This window comes from Lolium rigidum, chromosome 5, assembly GCF_022539505.1.
Source record: "Lolium rigidum isolate FL_2022 chromosome 5, APGP_CSIRO_Lrig_0.1, whole genome shotgun sequence".
Taxonomy (NCBI): Eukaryota; Viridiplantae; Streptophyta; class Magnoliopsida; order Poales; family Poaceae; genus Lolium; species Lolium rigidum.
In genome coordinates, this window is record NC_061512.1 from 178,523,573 (window position 1) to 178,537,426 (window position 13,854).

Below are 13,854 nucleotides of genomic sequence, written 5' to 3' on the forward strand. Positions count from 1 at the left end.
TACACTTGATGCATACCAAATTTTCCATGCAAAACAGCAGCCAGATCTGCATGTCATCAAAATCACTTCCGTAATAAAAATGGTTCATGGCATTTGCTTAGATAGTTAGAAACAATAAAAACCAAACAGTCATATACTACATCCACAGCAACAAGAATTCATCATTAGACCTGTCATATAAGAGAATCATTGAAGTAAAGGTTGAAGGCAATATGAAGTTCAGAGAGTGGATCTGGGTCGGGTGATGCACAGCTTTGTCCGATGGTGCACACTCAACAACTTATTGGCTTCAGCAGCAAATTTATACTGACAATTTTGGAGACAATTTCATCAATAGCCGTTACCGAAACCTATTTTCTTCCTAAGAGCGGCTGAACAGTCTTTGGAGTAGTGAACTGACTTGGCAACACCCTGCACAGCTTGCAGAGAGACCACGCCACAATACTCGATGACCAAAGACTCCAACTTATGAGCACGTCCCAGCTCAGCCACTCCAGCATCAGTCAACTCATGACACATCTGAAGTGTGAGATTACTCAAGCATGGGGTGTGTGCGATGAAGCGCATCCCAGCATCTGTTACTGCATGAGAAAATACAATTTCGAGTGTCTCCAGATGTGGTAAGGACGAGATGGCCTTCATCCCCTCGTCATCCAAGAAGTTGGCAGTGTTTAGCACGAGAACACGAATTGGGCAGGACCGAATGAGCACTAGAAAACCTCTCTGTGTGAATGCTATTTCTGGTGGCCAGCTAGGAGAACATCCTAAAAATTTGAGGTCTACGGTCTGAAGCATATGACAGTTGAGAGCTAGAGCGTACAGGCTGTTATCCGTAAAAGACGTCCTGGCTTCATAATGGCTGCCTTCAGAATGGTAGCGCTGAAGTGAGAGCCAAAGTGAGATGCTTTTAAGGTTCCTGCAGCTCCGAGATAGTGCAATCATGTCATTGTCATTTAGGGCACGAACATACTGAAGGCAGAGGTTCTCCAATGCTTTACACTTACCTAGGATAACACGTAGTCCTTTTTCTGGCCAAGTTTTAATATGCGCCAACCTTAAATCTTTCAAACTCTCACAGCAGAAATCATATATATCCGTGTTGTGAGCATCAAACGAGGAGTCATAGACCTCACCACCAAGACGATGATCATATTTTTCTCTTTTCCTCTCAAACTCGAACTTCTGGAGCTTTATCCATCCTGAACCAAACTTTACGAAGTCATGATGATTGATTCCTTCGCAATTCTTCACTACAAGCTCTTCCAATGATCCATTCCTACCAAGGTATTCCAGCCACTCTACGCTGTCAATTTTCTCGCATTCAATAAGGTGGAGAGCAGACAGACTCGTGCAACCAGCTGCAACCGAGAAAAGCCCAATTGACGTTATTTGTGGTGCGGAGTTTAGCCTGAGAGACACCAATGTCTTGCAGTAAGCTAAACAACCAAGCCCAGAGTCATCGATGTATGAGCAGAAGCTTAAGGTGAGATCGATCAGCGAGGAACAGTGAGATGAAAACACAAAGAGGCCTTTGTTGTCCAACTGATTTCCATGTCCAGGTATCCAGCCAGAGTAATCGATTTCCACTTTCGACAAATTTGGGAACCGGGCACACAGTGATGTCAGTGCTTCCGTAGAAGTGCAAAGACCGGAACCAACACGGAGAGCACCCCTTTGATTTCCCTCCATCTTGTAGTGCTGTTTTGACACGAGGGAAAGAGAATTGAGATCACTTGTCCTGGTGATATTCTTGAGAATCTCTGTCACCAAAGCATCCGGTAGGTCCTCCATTGAACAAATTCAGCTGTATTAATCAGGTAATATCAAGGTTCAGAACTCAACCGAATAGCTGGACTAAAACTAATGATATATCAGAATGAAGCATGTGAAGATGGAGATCACACTGGCAACACTAATTACGAAGAATATAATGGTGAACTTTGAGTATTTACTGTATCCATCCAAAACTTATGCGTTCTTCGTAATAATGGAAATTAATTAAAGTAGCTAGCACCTTATCTGTATGTAGATTGATAGTAAAACACAATGAAGCTACAAGGTACATCATTAAACTAAAATACCGCTATAAGGAGAGCCTGAATAATGAATGAACGAAGCAAATACAAAGAAACAAACTAGAATTGAAGCAAGCAATTCCGCAAGAAGACTCACTGCTTAATCTGAACCTACTTATTTGGAGGCACCAAATTAATCACATGAAAACCAGAGCATGCAAATTAGTACTTGTCGCTCTTGGGCAGGAAAGAAGGGAATTAAACCAAAACGAATTAAAAATGATTTTCTACTAATAACACCAATCATCTTTTTTGTAGGATCCACACCTGTATGTATTACTCAAACTTGTGCTCACAGATTCGCAAGAAGCAAAGTTAGCTGATCACGCCACATCAGAGTGTGTCCTTTAAATCGGTTTTCCTCAACCGACTAGTCCACAGCAGTCAATAAATAGTGCCGATCTAGTATCTGTTCAACTAGAAAATAATACTGTTTGCTGCAACCTAGGCTAGCAGTCCGTCGCGGAAAGCTTGCTTTCTACAGTACCTAGGAGAATGGCTTTACAACTAAATAAATTGGATGATGCTACGTATTTCCCTCTGGCAAGTCTCAGTCAAGAAATCGAATCGGAAAAAAAAAACAATGTACATGTCGCCGGAGAACCAACGAACAAGGGGCATGAGAACGAAGAAACTGCGGTACCTTCAGCACGACCGGGAAATAAAAACAGCGGCGCTTGAGAATACACCGTCGGAGGGGACCTCCGCCGCCGCTCGACCCTGGGGATGTCGATCTATCAGCCCAGGCCTGGATGGATGGAATGGTGCGGCGCCTTTTTGGTGGCAGCCATTAGTTCAGTGTTTGGTTGGTTGGCTACTGAGACAGTATAGGCAAAACTGAAGAATAGATATGCAAAACTGGAAGGTAAAGGACATAGGAAATTAGGGTTTTGATATTCTCGTGCCTCACTTCCACCCCTCTCTGAGCCTTATATCCAAAGGCGGAGACAGGCCCCAGGCAACACGGGCCATGGCCTGGGGCGTGGCCTTCCTAGCAGGCTTATATTCCTAATTTTGGCCCGTGGCGTAGCCCAGCCCAGCCCAGTTTTGGACGAATTTTGTCACCGTTTAGCCCAGCTGAGAAGGAACGCACTTAACTTTGCATGCATTGACTCGTTCAGGCTCCAGGCTCCAGCCGCCAGGCGAACCGAGAACAAGCACGGAAAGCGCTGCGCGCTGTTGCCGCTGCCGCCGGCTCGTCGCCTCGTCGGCTCGTCCCGTCGTCCGGCCGTCCAGCACCGGCGCCTCTCCGACCTCCGCCCACCTCCACGCGACCACGCCTCCGTAGGCCCGCCTCCCGGTCCCGGCAACTCGCTCGCAGCTCGCGTCGCTGCATCCCGGTGCGGAGCTAGGTTTTGCCCTATCTCCCTTTTTTGCTCTGCAATTTATTTCCCCAATTCATCTTACAATTAGATTGTTTAGATTTTCCATTTAGTTAGGTGCTAATTCCTCTACTCGTAGCTGTTTTAGTTAATTTAGCTACAAATTATATAATGTCTTTTGTTTTGAGTTGACAAACTATTGAATAAAATGCTTAAATTCGTATTGGTTGTACAACTTATTTTGTATTCTGTTATGCCTTAAAACTGGGGTCATTTTCGTGCAATTTTTTTTTTTGCCTTTTCTGTTCGCCCGTGGCGTGTGCAATTCCTGGCTCCGCCATTGCTTATATCTGACCCAGAGCCACGAGATGTCTGGTTTATTACAAGATATGCCACTAGTGCTGAATAGTTCTGGAAAAGGTAAATTACAAAAGGACCCAACAGATAAACAATGGATGGTCGCTTTGACAAGTCAGGAAGTAGTGCCTGACAGTATAGCCGTATACCATTAATACCGTACGGGGCGTGTGTTTGCCTTTTACCGAAAAAATGATTAACAAAATCTTAATTATATTATATGGACTCCTTCCGTTCCATGAAATTTGTGGCTTGTCAAAATTTAGATATATCTAGATATTAATTAACGTCTAGTTACATCCAAACGTAGATCAACTTCAGACAGCTTTTATAGGATTGAGGGAGTAATTAGTACCGTTGAATTCGTGTTAAAAACACTTTCTAATCATTCTAGTTTTATACCAATAACCTATATATATAAGAGTAAATTTTAGTCAAAGAAAACACATAAAACTGAAGCCCCTCATTCATTGAAATGGAGAGGTTAACACCAAGGTTAGTTGCAAGCATCCCAATGCCATGCACGGGCACACCATATAGGCACTGATGGAGCTCCTTTGGGGCTAAACCGGACCATAGCCCGCTCATGATTTTGCAAAAGAAAAATCAACCCCTATGCATCTAAGGGTGTGTTTGGTAGCCCGGGTCACATGAGAAAGTCTATCTCTCCTCACACATGCTGACCCTAGCCAAGTTAGTTTGAGATTTTTGTCACTTGTTTGGTAGTCCGACTCAGTTGGGACGTGCTGAGCTAAGAGTTTGTTTCGTAGTCCATCTCTGCTGAGATTTACATAAATTAAATAATTTGCAAGGAGGTCCAATTTCTTACACAAACAACCTTGAACACAAATCGAAAAAAGCAATCAGGTCCTTTGCACTTCCTGGAAACTTTGACCGGCGGCGCAAATGGTGCTCGGCCGCGACGGCGTGGTCGTCGGCTCGTCCGTCGCAGCGCGAGTGGAGCTCGTCGTCCGTGGCGGCGCGGTCGTCGGCCCCGGTGGCGCTCGTCCCGGCAACCGAGCTCGGCGAGCACGGGGTCACGGCTGTGGAGGCTGCGCGTCCTGGAGGCGCATGGAGGCACGTGGAGGCGGCGCCGTCCTGGCAAAAGAGTTCGGCGGAGCACAGGGTCGTGGCCGTGGAGGCTGCGCGTCCTGGAGGCGGCGCCATCCTTGCGGCGGCGGATCGCTGCACGTCCTGGCGGCGCATGGAGGCGTGTGGAGGCGGCGCCGTCCTGGCGCGACGGATGGCTGCGCCGTCCTGGCGGCGGCGGACTGCGTGTCCATGGCGGCGCAAAGCAGACGGTGCTCGGTAACGGCGGCGGTGTGCTCGCGTCCGGCGGCAGCGATGGGCAGCGGTCTTGGAAGGAGATGGGGTTGGGGGAAATGAGGAGGTGGGAAGGTGCGGGCGGCTGACCCCTAGCGTGCTCGGGACGAAGTTGCGGGGCGAGTCGGGCCAGGCTGAGTAGCGAAGCTCGATTTGAGCTTCTCTACTCGGCATGGCTGAGAGACGTTTTTGGTACGAGGTGGGCAGTGCCCAGAGAGCTAAACCGGGCTAACAAACATCCAAATCTCGGTTGGGTTGAGATTTTCTGAGTCCAACCGAGCTACCAAACACACCCTAAGCCTCTATGGCCCAGCCCAACACCACAAGGCCACAAGCACGCATGTGCCTCCACTCCATGTAGGCTGCTCCAGGTCGTCTGTTCGCCAGTGCTGGTTGCCTTGTTCGTTCCCCCCTCTCTCTCTCTCTGATCAACCTTCATTGATCTTTGTCGATGGCTTGCGGAGACGGAAAGACATATTGTCTACAATTTAATTGATAGATTACTACTTCAAAAAAATTCGATAGATTACTCCATTGTCTTATTACTCTTCCAGTTTCTACGGCAAGTGTTGAACGTGCATTTTCTAGTTTAAAGATTATTAAAATAAGGTTGCACAATAAGATGGAACATGACAATCAAGCCAATAACATGTTAGTTCACATAGAGGGTGCTATTCTAGAGGATTACAAGTATGATGATGTCATTTTTTTATTTTAAAAGTATCAAGGATCAGGCAGCTGACTTGTAGTATGTATCTCCATACCTAAACACATCTATTGTGTCTATTGTGTCTAGTTTATCGTTGTATACCTTCTTTTTGTGTATAGTAGTATTACATATGTAGATGATTCTCCTGATATTGTAAGCACTAGGACCAAAATGATTGGATCGATGACTAATTTTAATGAACCGGTGTATCTGAGAACAATTTCTTTTTTAAGTTTTCTTAAGCCGGCCTGTCCAAGTAAAGTTTTCAAGCTCCACCACTGCTAAATGGCTCTGTATTCTTGCTGAGAAAGCTATCGACCCAACCCAAAGGCCGTTTGTTTGAGAATCATGCCACGAACGGCACGGAACCTTTACACACCGGCCATGTCGGACTTGATCCGGCCAATCAGTTCTAGGAGACGTACGTAGTAAAAGCTTTTTTTCGGTACTTCGTGTAGATCGGCAAAAGTGTTCTTTTTTCATCGTATGGATGTTACCTTGATTAATCATGTATGCTTTGTTCGAGACGCATAATTCGTACTCATATGTTTTAGCAATAAAATCCTCGTGCATGTGCGATCGAATCGAAAGTAGCCAAACCCGTGCGCTGTGAACATCATCGACATGAAAACCTTCAGTGACAAACTCAAATTTTAAAAAAAATCCATAAGTAGAGCATCTCCAAATCCAATAGAGTAGCTGCAAACTGCGGCCGTGTCTAAAAAGAGAAATGCATCTCCTGATGTAAGAAGGGCCCCTAGAACTATCTTTTGCCATTAATTTGTTGGAGATTTGTGCAAACAGTTTCTGAGAATGCCCCTTCCACCTCATTCTTAAGCCCAACCAATTTTTGCACAACACCCTCAATCTTTCAAGCTTTTTTCACATTCTCCTTTCAGATTCCTAAGAGAAAACAAACAAGATTTTTCATGTTCATATTGTAGTTAAATTAAACAAATCAAGTTGTACTCTATTTTTTTATATAACTAGGGCATAATGTTTCGAAGGCAGATAATTATCACCCCAAGTCATACCTTGCCGAACAACATATAATTCCATATGGGCCTAGGCTCAAAGCAGTCTATAAAAGAGGTGTGAAATCATCCTCAACAAAAACTTCAGCAACCGACATTGCTTTATCCAGGACAAAAGAAAAAATTTGTGGGAAACGAGCGGACAAAGGTTGAGTCAAGCCCAAGAACTTCCACCTATCAGTCCAAAATGAGAAGGAGTCACCACTGCAAGGTACCACCGAGGAAGAAGATAAGAAATCACCAGCAAGATGCATGATGTCTCGCCACCAGAATGAACCACATGGTCGCTCAACATGTGGCACCGAGTTGTTATAGTAATTAGTAAGTACTCCAAATAAGTTGCACCCATGGGGTATCCGACTTGTTATCGAACTTGTGCAGGTGTTTCATCAATAAAGATTCGTTCTCCTTCCGAAAATTCACAATTCCAAGGCCCCCATTCTCCTTCGGCTTACAAACCCTCTCTTCCACCTCGTCGTTCGACGGAAGGGGCGCCGCCACCACCGCCGGGGCCGGGGCTGTGGCCGAGGCCGGCAGCAGCGGCGGCTCTGCGGTGGTGGTCGAGGGGGGCGGTTGTGGGGCGCGGGGCGGGCGGATCCTCCGCCGCCGCCCGGGAGGGGGAGCGGGAGAGGAGGAGGTAGCATTACCTTGGTGACATAGGTATGTCTAAGAGGCATGTCGAATAAGTACCCTAGGTCCACGGAAAAGCAGGAAGCCCATGGCTCGAAGCTTTGGATCGGAGGCCCAGAAGGTTCGAGGCTTTCGGGTTAGGAAAGTAGAGTTATTATAGGAAACTTGAATCAATATAGGAAAAGCCCAATGCGGCTCGACAGTTTGTAACTTGTACGACACGGAAAAGCCTCGGCTTCGCCTCCTATATAAAGGGGAAGCCGAGGGAGAAATAGGGGACCGAAATAACGTGGCCACCGTAATATTGAGTTGAGCACCTTTGTTCGGCTGAACCTTCGATATCTACTTGCCCTCTACTTACGAAACCCTAAGTCTACAATACGTAGGCATTGACGAGTTAATCCCTCGTCAATTGGCGCCGTCCGTGGGAATTGGAGGTTGCAAGGTTCTGATCCCGATGGCATATTCAACATCATCATCAACGACAAGCAACGCGATGGACGGAGGTAAACGAGTCCAACCTGATCTCGCTGATTTTGTTCCTCACCCTCCCGCCCGTTTGCATGCATATGCCGATCTGGAGGAGCCGACGGAGATGGATTTCGGAAGCTTCCGCTTCCTCGTCGGGAAAGAAGGATCGCACCGTCTTGCGGCATCGATTTTTTCGGGACCGTTGGCGGTCGAGCCCGATTACTCGGGATCGTCAACATCATCTGTCGGGTCAGGTGACGAAGAAGTTTCGCCACCATGCTTCACCAAGCCCGCCGACGGCGAGGCACTCGCCGATCTGTTCGGTGACATGACTTTCGGGTCGTTCACGGGAACCGATCTATCTCAAGATAGCGACTCGGAAAGCTTCACCAACTTCGATTTCACCAACACCAACAACTCTACTGCTAGTAGGGAGGTCTTCGCCGATCTATACGATGGTGTCACCTACCCTGAATCCGACGAAAATACAACTGCAACATCTCACCAGATATATGTGTAATCACGGGAGTAGGCGGTCTTGAAGCTGATGAAGAGTCTGAGGCTTTCGACGATTTGGGCAACCCTTATGTCGATCCCGCAGACCTCACGCGGGAACAGGAAGCAAATATATTGGAGCTAAACCACGAGAAAAAGTGCAGTTATCGCAGGAAGCATGTGATAGAGCCACAAGAGCCATGAATTGCACGGAGCCGGTGACTACACAAGTCTCGGCAGCAGCACTACAAGCATATCAATAGAAGCTTAGTCGTTCTAGACGCGAGTTAGAAAAACTACAGCAAAAACTCGATGAAAGAAGGGCTGCAGCAGATGCTTCCAGCGAGCGCATAAACAACTTGAGTCAACACTCTAGAAATTCTGCAAACAATGAAAGAGATAGCCGCAGAAGAGCAAGATCTCAGTTGGCAGGCATACCTGAAGGAGAACGGGATAACCTGATTCAAAACCTCGATATGTCCTTCATGTCGATAGATATGAGAGGGCACATAATCCCGAAAATGCCAGAGGCAGGGTACATGGCAACACACACATATCTGATGGCATCCAGGCCACCTCAAGGAGATCCTCAATCATTGTTGTACCAGATGGCTATGGCAGGAGTCGGTGTTATGGTGCGGCGATAGCAGGAAGAGAAATAGCACCGCAACCCGAAAGTGTTCTGCGCCGGAACAGCCCAAGAAAAAATAGTCCCTGACATACTGTGGCGGCAACTCGAGACGCTTCAAGAGAAGGCGACGCGAGAAACACAATAGCTTAAGCTCGAGTCGATAGAGCACGCGAAGAAAAAGGTCGAGAAAATAGAACTCGCGAAAGTCGTCAAATAGCGGAAGATAGCGATGAGGACTTGTGCGGACTCCCTTGCTTTACCCGAAGGGTTCGCAAAACTCGAGTGCCCACTAGTTTCAAGCTACCCGACAATTATAAAAAGTTCGACGGACTTCAAAATCCAGAGGATTGGTTAGTCGACTATCTGGAGACAGTAAAGTTGATGGGCGGCACGAGAGCAACAGCCATGCAAAGCATCCAGGTCCACCTCAGTGGAGCCGAAAGTCCTGGATGAGGAAGTTGCAGTCCATAGATTGCTAGAAAACCTTCGAGAACCTGTTTGTGGAGAATTTTCGGTCTACTTGCAAAAAACCAGCATCAATAGAGCAGCTAAGAACTTACAAGCAGAAATTGGATGAATCGATGAAAACGTATATTTAGCGACGGAGCATCATCAAAAATTCTCTGATGAAAGGGCAATCGACGGCGTTCGTCGCGGGTTAAACATTGTTTCGCGCGTCCTATAAACATTGTTTTCTTCTGGATTTTAATAATACATAACCATCAACAACCGGACATGGCATTTTGGCTCATAGGTGCAGATGCATCCGTTATAAAAAAATAACGAAATTTAGAATTTCAGGAGAAGTAGACAAAACATTATGGATGTACATTTAGACATTCTATTGTTCGCACACAAAGTTTCGCGAGAAAGTAACACTTTTTGTGGCCTACATAAAAAGACAAAACATGTCTGGTGAAAATGTTATTTTGGAGCACTACAAATTATCTCTTTTACACAATTTACAAAAAAAATAAAAAAATCCACGAAATTTTATGTGCGCCTATAGAATGTTTGGATGTACATCCTGATTATTTTTTTCAGAATTTTTCGAACATTTTAAGATACATTTTTAGCTAGTGGGTACATCTACACCTTGATCCAAAATGGATTTCCCTCAACGAGTTGTCTTGTAAAATAGGATTCAGTCACAACCTTCCTTTGAGCTGTGTCTCCGGTTCACAATTTCAGGATCTGTGTACTAAGTCGACGAATCGAACAAACAGATGACTGTCGTCACCTCAAATGGCGAACTTGGTTTCTGGAATTATCATACACTCTCCATACCCTTGAGAAGTAAAAGAGAAACACGACCGTCTGCAACTAGAGGTAATAAAAACATGAATGTTGTCACAACCACATGACGCGACGTCCGCTGATGTACATGGAACCATGGAGCCCAAGCAGTGCAGAGCTAATATTCAATTCACACACAACAATTTGCTTGGGTGCCATGGTCTTAGTTTCTTATGACTGTCTACTCATGAAATAGATCGATGAGATGAGGACACTGACTTTTTCACCCTGGGATCTAAACATCCACAATTATGCTAGTAACCACCAGTAACTTCTATTTTGAGAAGCAGTGAAAAGGCATCCTCAAATAGAACCAATATCAACAAAACAAGCATTGCTGCCTTTCTACATGTCCATGCTACTACACTGATTCATGCCATACCAAAATTGCCACGCGAAAATAGCAGGCAGATAAACAAGACTTGAAAATAACTTCCGTAACAAAAGAAAAAGGTTATGACATTTGCTTAGAGAATAGAAACAATAAAAACCCACAGTCATATACTGCATCCACAGCCAAAACAGGAAATGCTGGTGCCGATTTATGCGGATTCCAAAACGACTACAGAGAGTAGAAATTAAGCAACAAGAATTACAAAAGTACAAAGTACACAAGTGGTGGTTATTAAAGTTGCATTCATCAGATGCATTCCAAAGTTCATCAGTAGACTGTCATACAGGAGAATCATTGCGGTAAAGGTAGAAGGCAATAGAAAGTTCGGAGAAGTGAATCTGGGTCGGATGATGCACATCCTTGTCCAATGGGGAACACTTAACAACTTAATGGTTTCAGCAGCAAATTTATACTGAAAATTTTGGGGACCACTTCATCAACAATCCTTCAAACCAACTGTCATAAAGGCATCTGAAATGTTTCTGGAGTAGTGAACTAACTTGGTAACGCCCTGCGCAGCTTGCAGAGAGACCTTACTACAACAATCAATGACCAAATTCTCTAACTTATGTGCATGTCCCAGTTCAGCCACTCCAACATCAGTCACCTCATGACACAACCGAAGTGTGAGACTACTCAAGCATGGGGTGTGTGCAATGAAGCGCATCCCAACATCAGTTACCGCTTCACACATCATAAGTTCAAGTGTCTCCAGACATGGTGAGGATGACAGGGCCTTCATCCCCTCGTCATCAAAGAAGTTGGCAGTATTTAGCACGAGAACACGGATGGGACAGGACTGAATGAGCACCAGAAAACCCTTTTGTGTGAAGCCTATTTCTGATGGCCAGTCAGAAGCACATCCAGTAAATCTGAGGTCTACGGTCTGAAGCATACGACAGTTTAGGGCTAGAGCATAAAGGCTGTTATCAGTAAATGATGTCCTGGTTTCACAATATCTCACATCACTAGAGTAGCGCTGAAGGTTGAGCCAAAGTGAGATGCTTTTAAGGTTGCTACAGCTCCGGGATAATGCAATCAAGTCATTGTCATTCAGGGCATGAACATACTGAAGGCGAAGCTTCTCCAATGCTTTACACTTCCCTAGGACAGCACGCAAACCTACTTCTGGCCAAGTTTTAATATGTGCCAACCTTAAATCCCTCAAACTCTCACAGCAGAAATCATATATATTCTTGCTGTGAGCATCGTACGAGGAGTCATAGACTACATCACCTTGACAAAGACCATATATTCCTCCATTCCCCTGAAACTCAAACTTCTGGAGCTTCATCCATCCTGAACCAAACTTTAGGAGGTCATGATGTTTGATTCCTTTGCAATATTTCACTACAAGCTCTTCCAACGATCCATCCCTACCAAGGTATTCCAGCCACTTTACACTGTCGATTTTCTTGCAATCAATAAGGTGAAGAGCAGATAGGCTCGTGCAACCAACTGCAACCGAGAAAAGCCCAATTGAAGTTATTTCTGGTGCGGATTTCAGCCTGAGAGACACCAATGTCTTGCAGTAAGCTAAGCAACGAAGCCCAGAGTCATCAATGTATGAGCAGAAGCTTAAGGTGAGGTCAGTCAGCGAGGAACAGTGAGATGAAAACACAAAAAGGCCTTTGTTGTTCAACTGCTTTCCATGTCTAGGTATCCAACCAGAGTAATCGATTTCCACTTTCCACAAATTTGGGAACCGGGCGCACAATGATTTCAGTGCTTTTGTAGCAGTGCAAAGACCGGAACCAACACGGATAGCACCCCTTTGATTCCCCTCCATCTTGTAGAGCTGCTTTGACACAAGGGAAAGCGAGTTCAGATCACTGGTCCTGGTGATCTTCTTGAGAATCTCTGCCACCAGAGCCTCTGGTAGGTCCTCCATTTGACAAATTCAGCTGTACCAGTCAGGTAATATCAAGGTTAAGAAAACAACCCAAGAGCTGGACTAAAACTTATGAGAAGCTGGAGATCACACTGGCAAAACTCATTATGAAGAATATACTGCTGAACTTTGAGCATTTACTGTATCCATCCAAAACTTGTGTTTTCTTCGTGAGAATGGAGATTAATTAAAGTACTAGCACCTTATCTGTATGTAGATTGCTAGTAAGACACAATGAAGCTACAAGCTAGATCAGTAAATTAAACTACCGCCATATAATGAATGAATGAAGAGAATAGAAACAAACAAACAAACTAGTAGAATCTACCCAAGCAATTCCAGATCTGAACCTACTTATTTGGAGGTACCTAATTAATCACATGAAAACCAGAGCATGCAAATTAGTACTTGTAGCTCCTCTAGGGTAAGAAAGTAGGGATTTAAACCAAAACGAATTAAAAACTGATTTTCTACTAGATAACTCCAATCTTCATTTTTTAGGATCCCCGCCTGTATATCTTACTCAAACTGATGCTCACAAACCAAAGTTAGGTGGTCAAGCCACAGTAGACTGTGGCCCTTTAAATCGGTTTTCCTCAACCGAATCGTCCACAGGGACAACGTGAATAATGGATTTACAACTAAAATGGATGATGCTACATGTTAGTCTCAATCAAGAAAGTGAATCGAAAAACAACCATGTACATGTCGTCGGGGAACCAAGGAACAAGGGGCAGGAGAACCAAGAAACGGCGGTACCTTCAGCGCGACCGGGAGATTAAAACAGCGGCGATAGAGAATAGACCGTCGGAGGGGACGTCCGCCACCGCCGACGCCGCCGCTCGACCTTTGGGATATCGATCTATTAGCCTTTGCCGTAGCGGAGGAGTGTCTCCTCCCGAGATTCGGAGGAGAGCGCGCAGCCGATGCCCTAGCCCTAGCCCTAGGCCGCAATGGATGGAACGGAGCAGGGCGGCGCCTTCTTTGGTGGCGTAGCCATTACTTCAGTGTTTGGTTGGTTGGCTACTGACTACTGAGAGTCTGATAATGGATGGGGCGAACCCAGCGGGGTGTTTGGTGGGGTGTGTATTAGTGTACACCTTTAGCATGTAACATTGTGAGGTTACCTCTTCCGATTTTTTAGATGATCAAAATGACATCTATAATAGTTTCAAAAAAAAAAACATTGATAATCTGATCAACTCACACTTCGAATAACTTCAGTT

The 13,854-nt window shown here is 45.3% G+C and overlaps 2 protein-coding genes across 2 annotated transcripts; both read right to left on the bottom strand.

Annotated features, from left to right (window-relative positions):
- LOC124653296 (F-box/LRR-repeat protein 14-like) lies at window positions 1-2,854 on the bottom strand. Its single transcript, XM_047192364.1, has 2 exons — window positions 2,719-2,854; window positions 1-1,804 (listed from the first exon to the last, which is right to left on the bottom strand). The coding sequence occupies exon 2, from the start codon at window positions 1,789-1,791 to the stop codon at window positions 331-333; it is 1,461 nt and encodes a 486-aa protein (XP_047048320.1). The 5' UTR covers window positions 1,792-1,804; window positions 2,719-2,854; the 3' UTR covers window positions 1-330.
- A 7,907-nt stretch (window positions 2,855-10,761) lies between these two features.
- On the bottom strand, window positions 10,762-12,834 carry LOC124652446 (F-box/LRR-repeat protein 14-like). Its single transcript, XM_047191459.1, has one exon. The coding sequence runs from the start codon at window positions 12,626-12,628 to the stop codon at window positions 11,174-11,176; it is 1,455 nt and encodes a 484-aa protein (XP_047047415.1). The 5' UTR covers window positions 12,629-12,834; the 3' UTR covers window positions 10,762-11,173.
- Between the last annotated feature and the right edge of the window lie 1,020 nt (window positions 12,835-13,854).

Excerpts from the sequence above, each read along its gene's own strand:
- LOC124653296 (XM_047192364.1), bottom strand. The coding sequence starts at position 1,791 with ATGGAGGACCTACCGGATGCTTTGGTGACAGAGATTCTCAAGAATATC.
- LOC124652446 (XM_047191459.1), bottom strand. The coding sequence starts at position 12,628 with ATGGAGGACCTACCAGAGGCTCTGGTGGCAGAGATTCTCAAGAAGATC.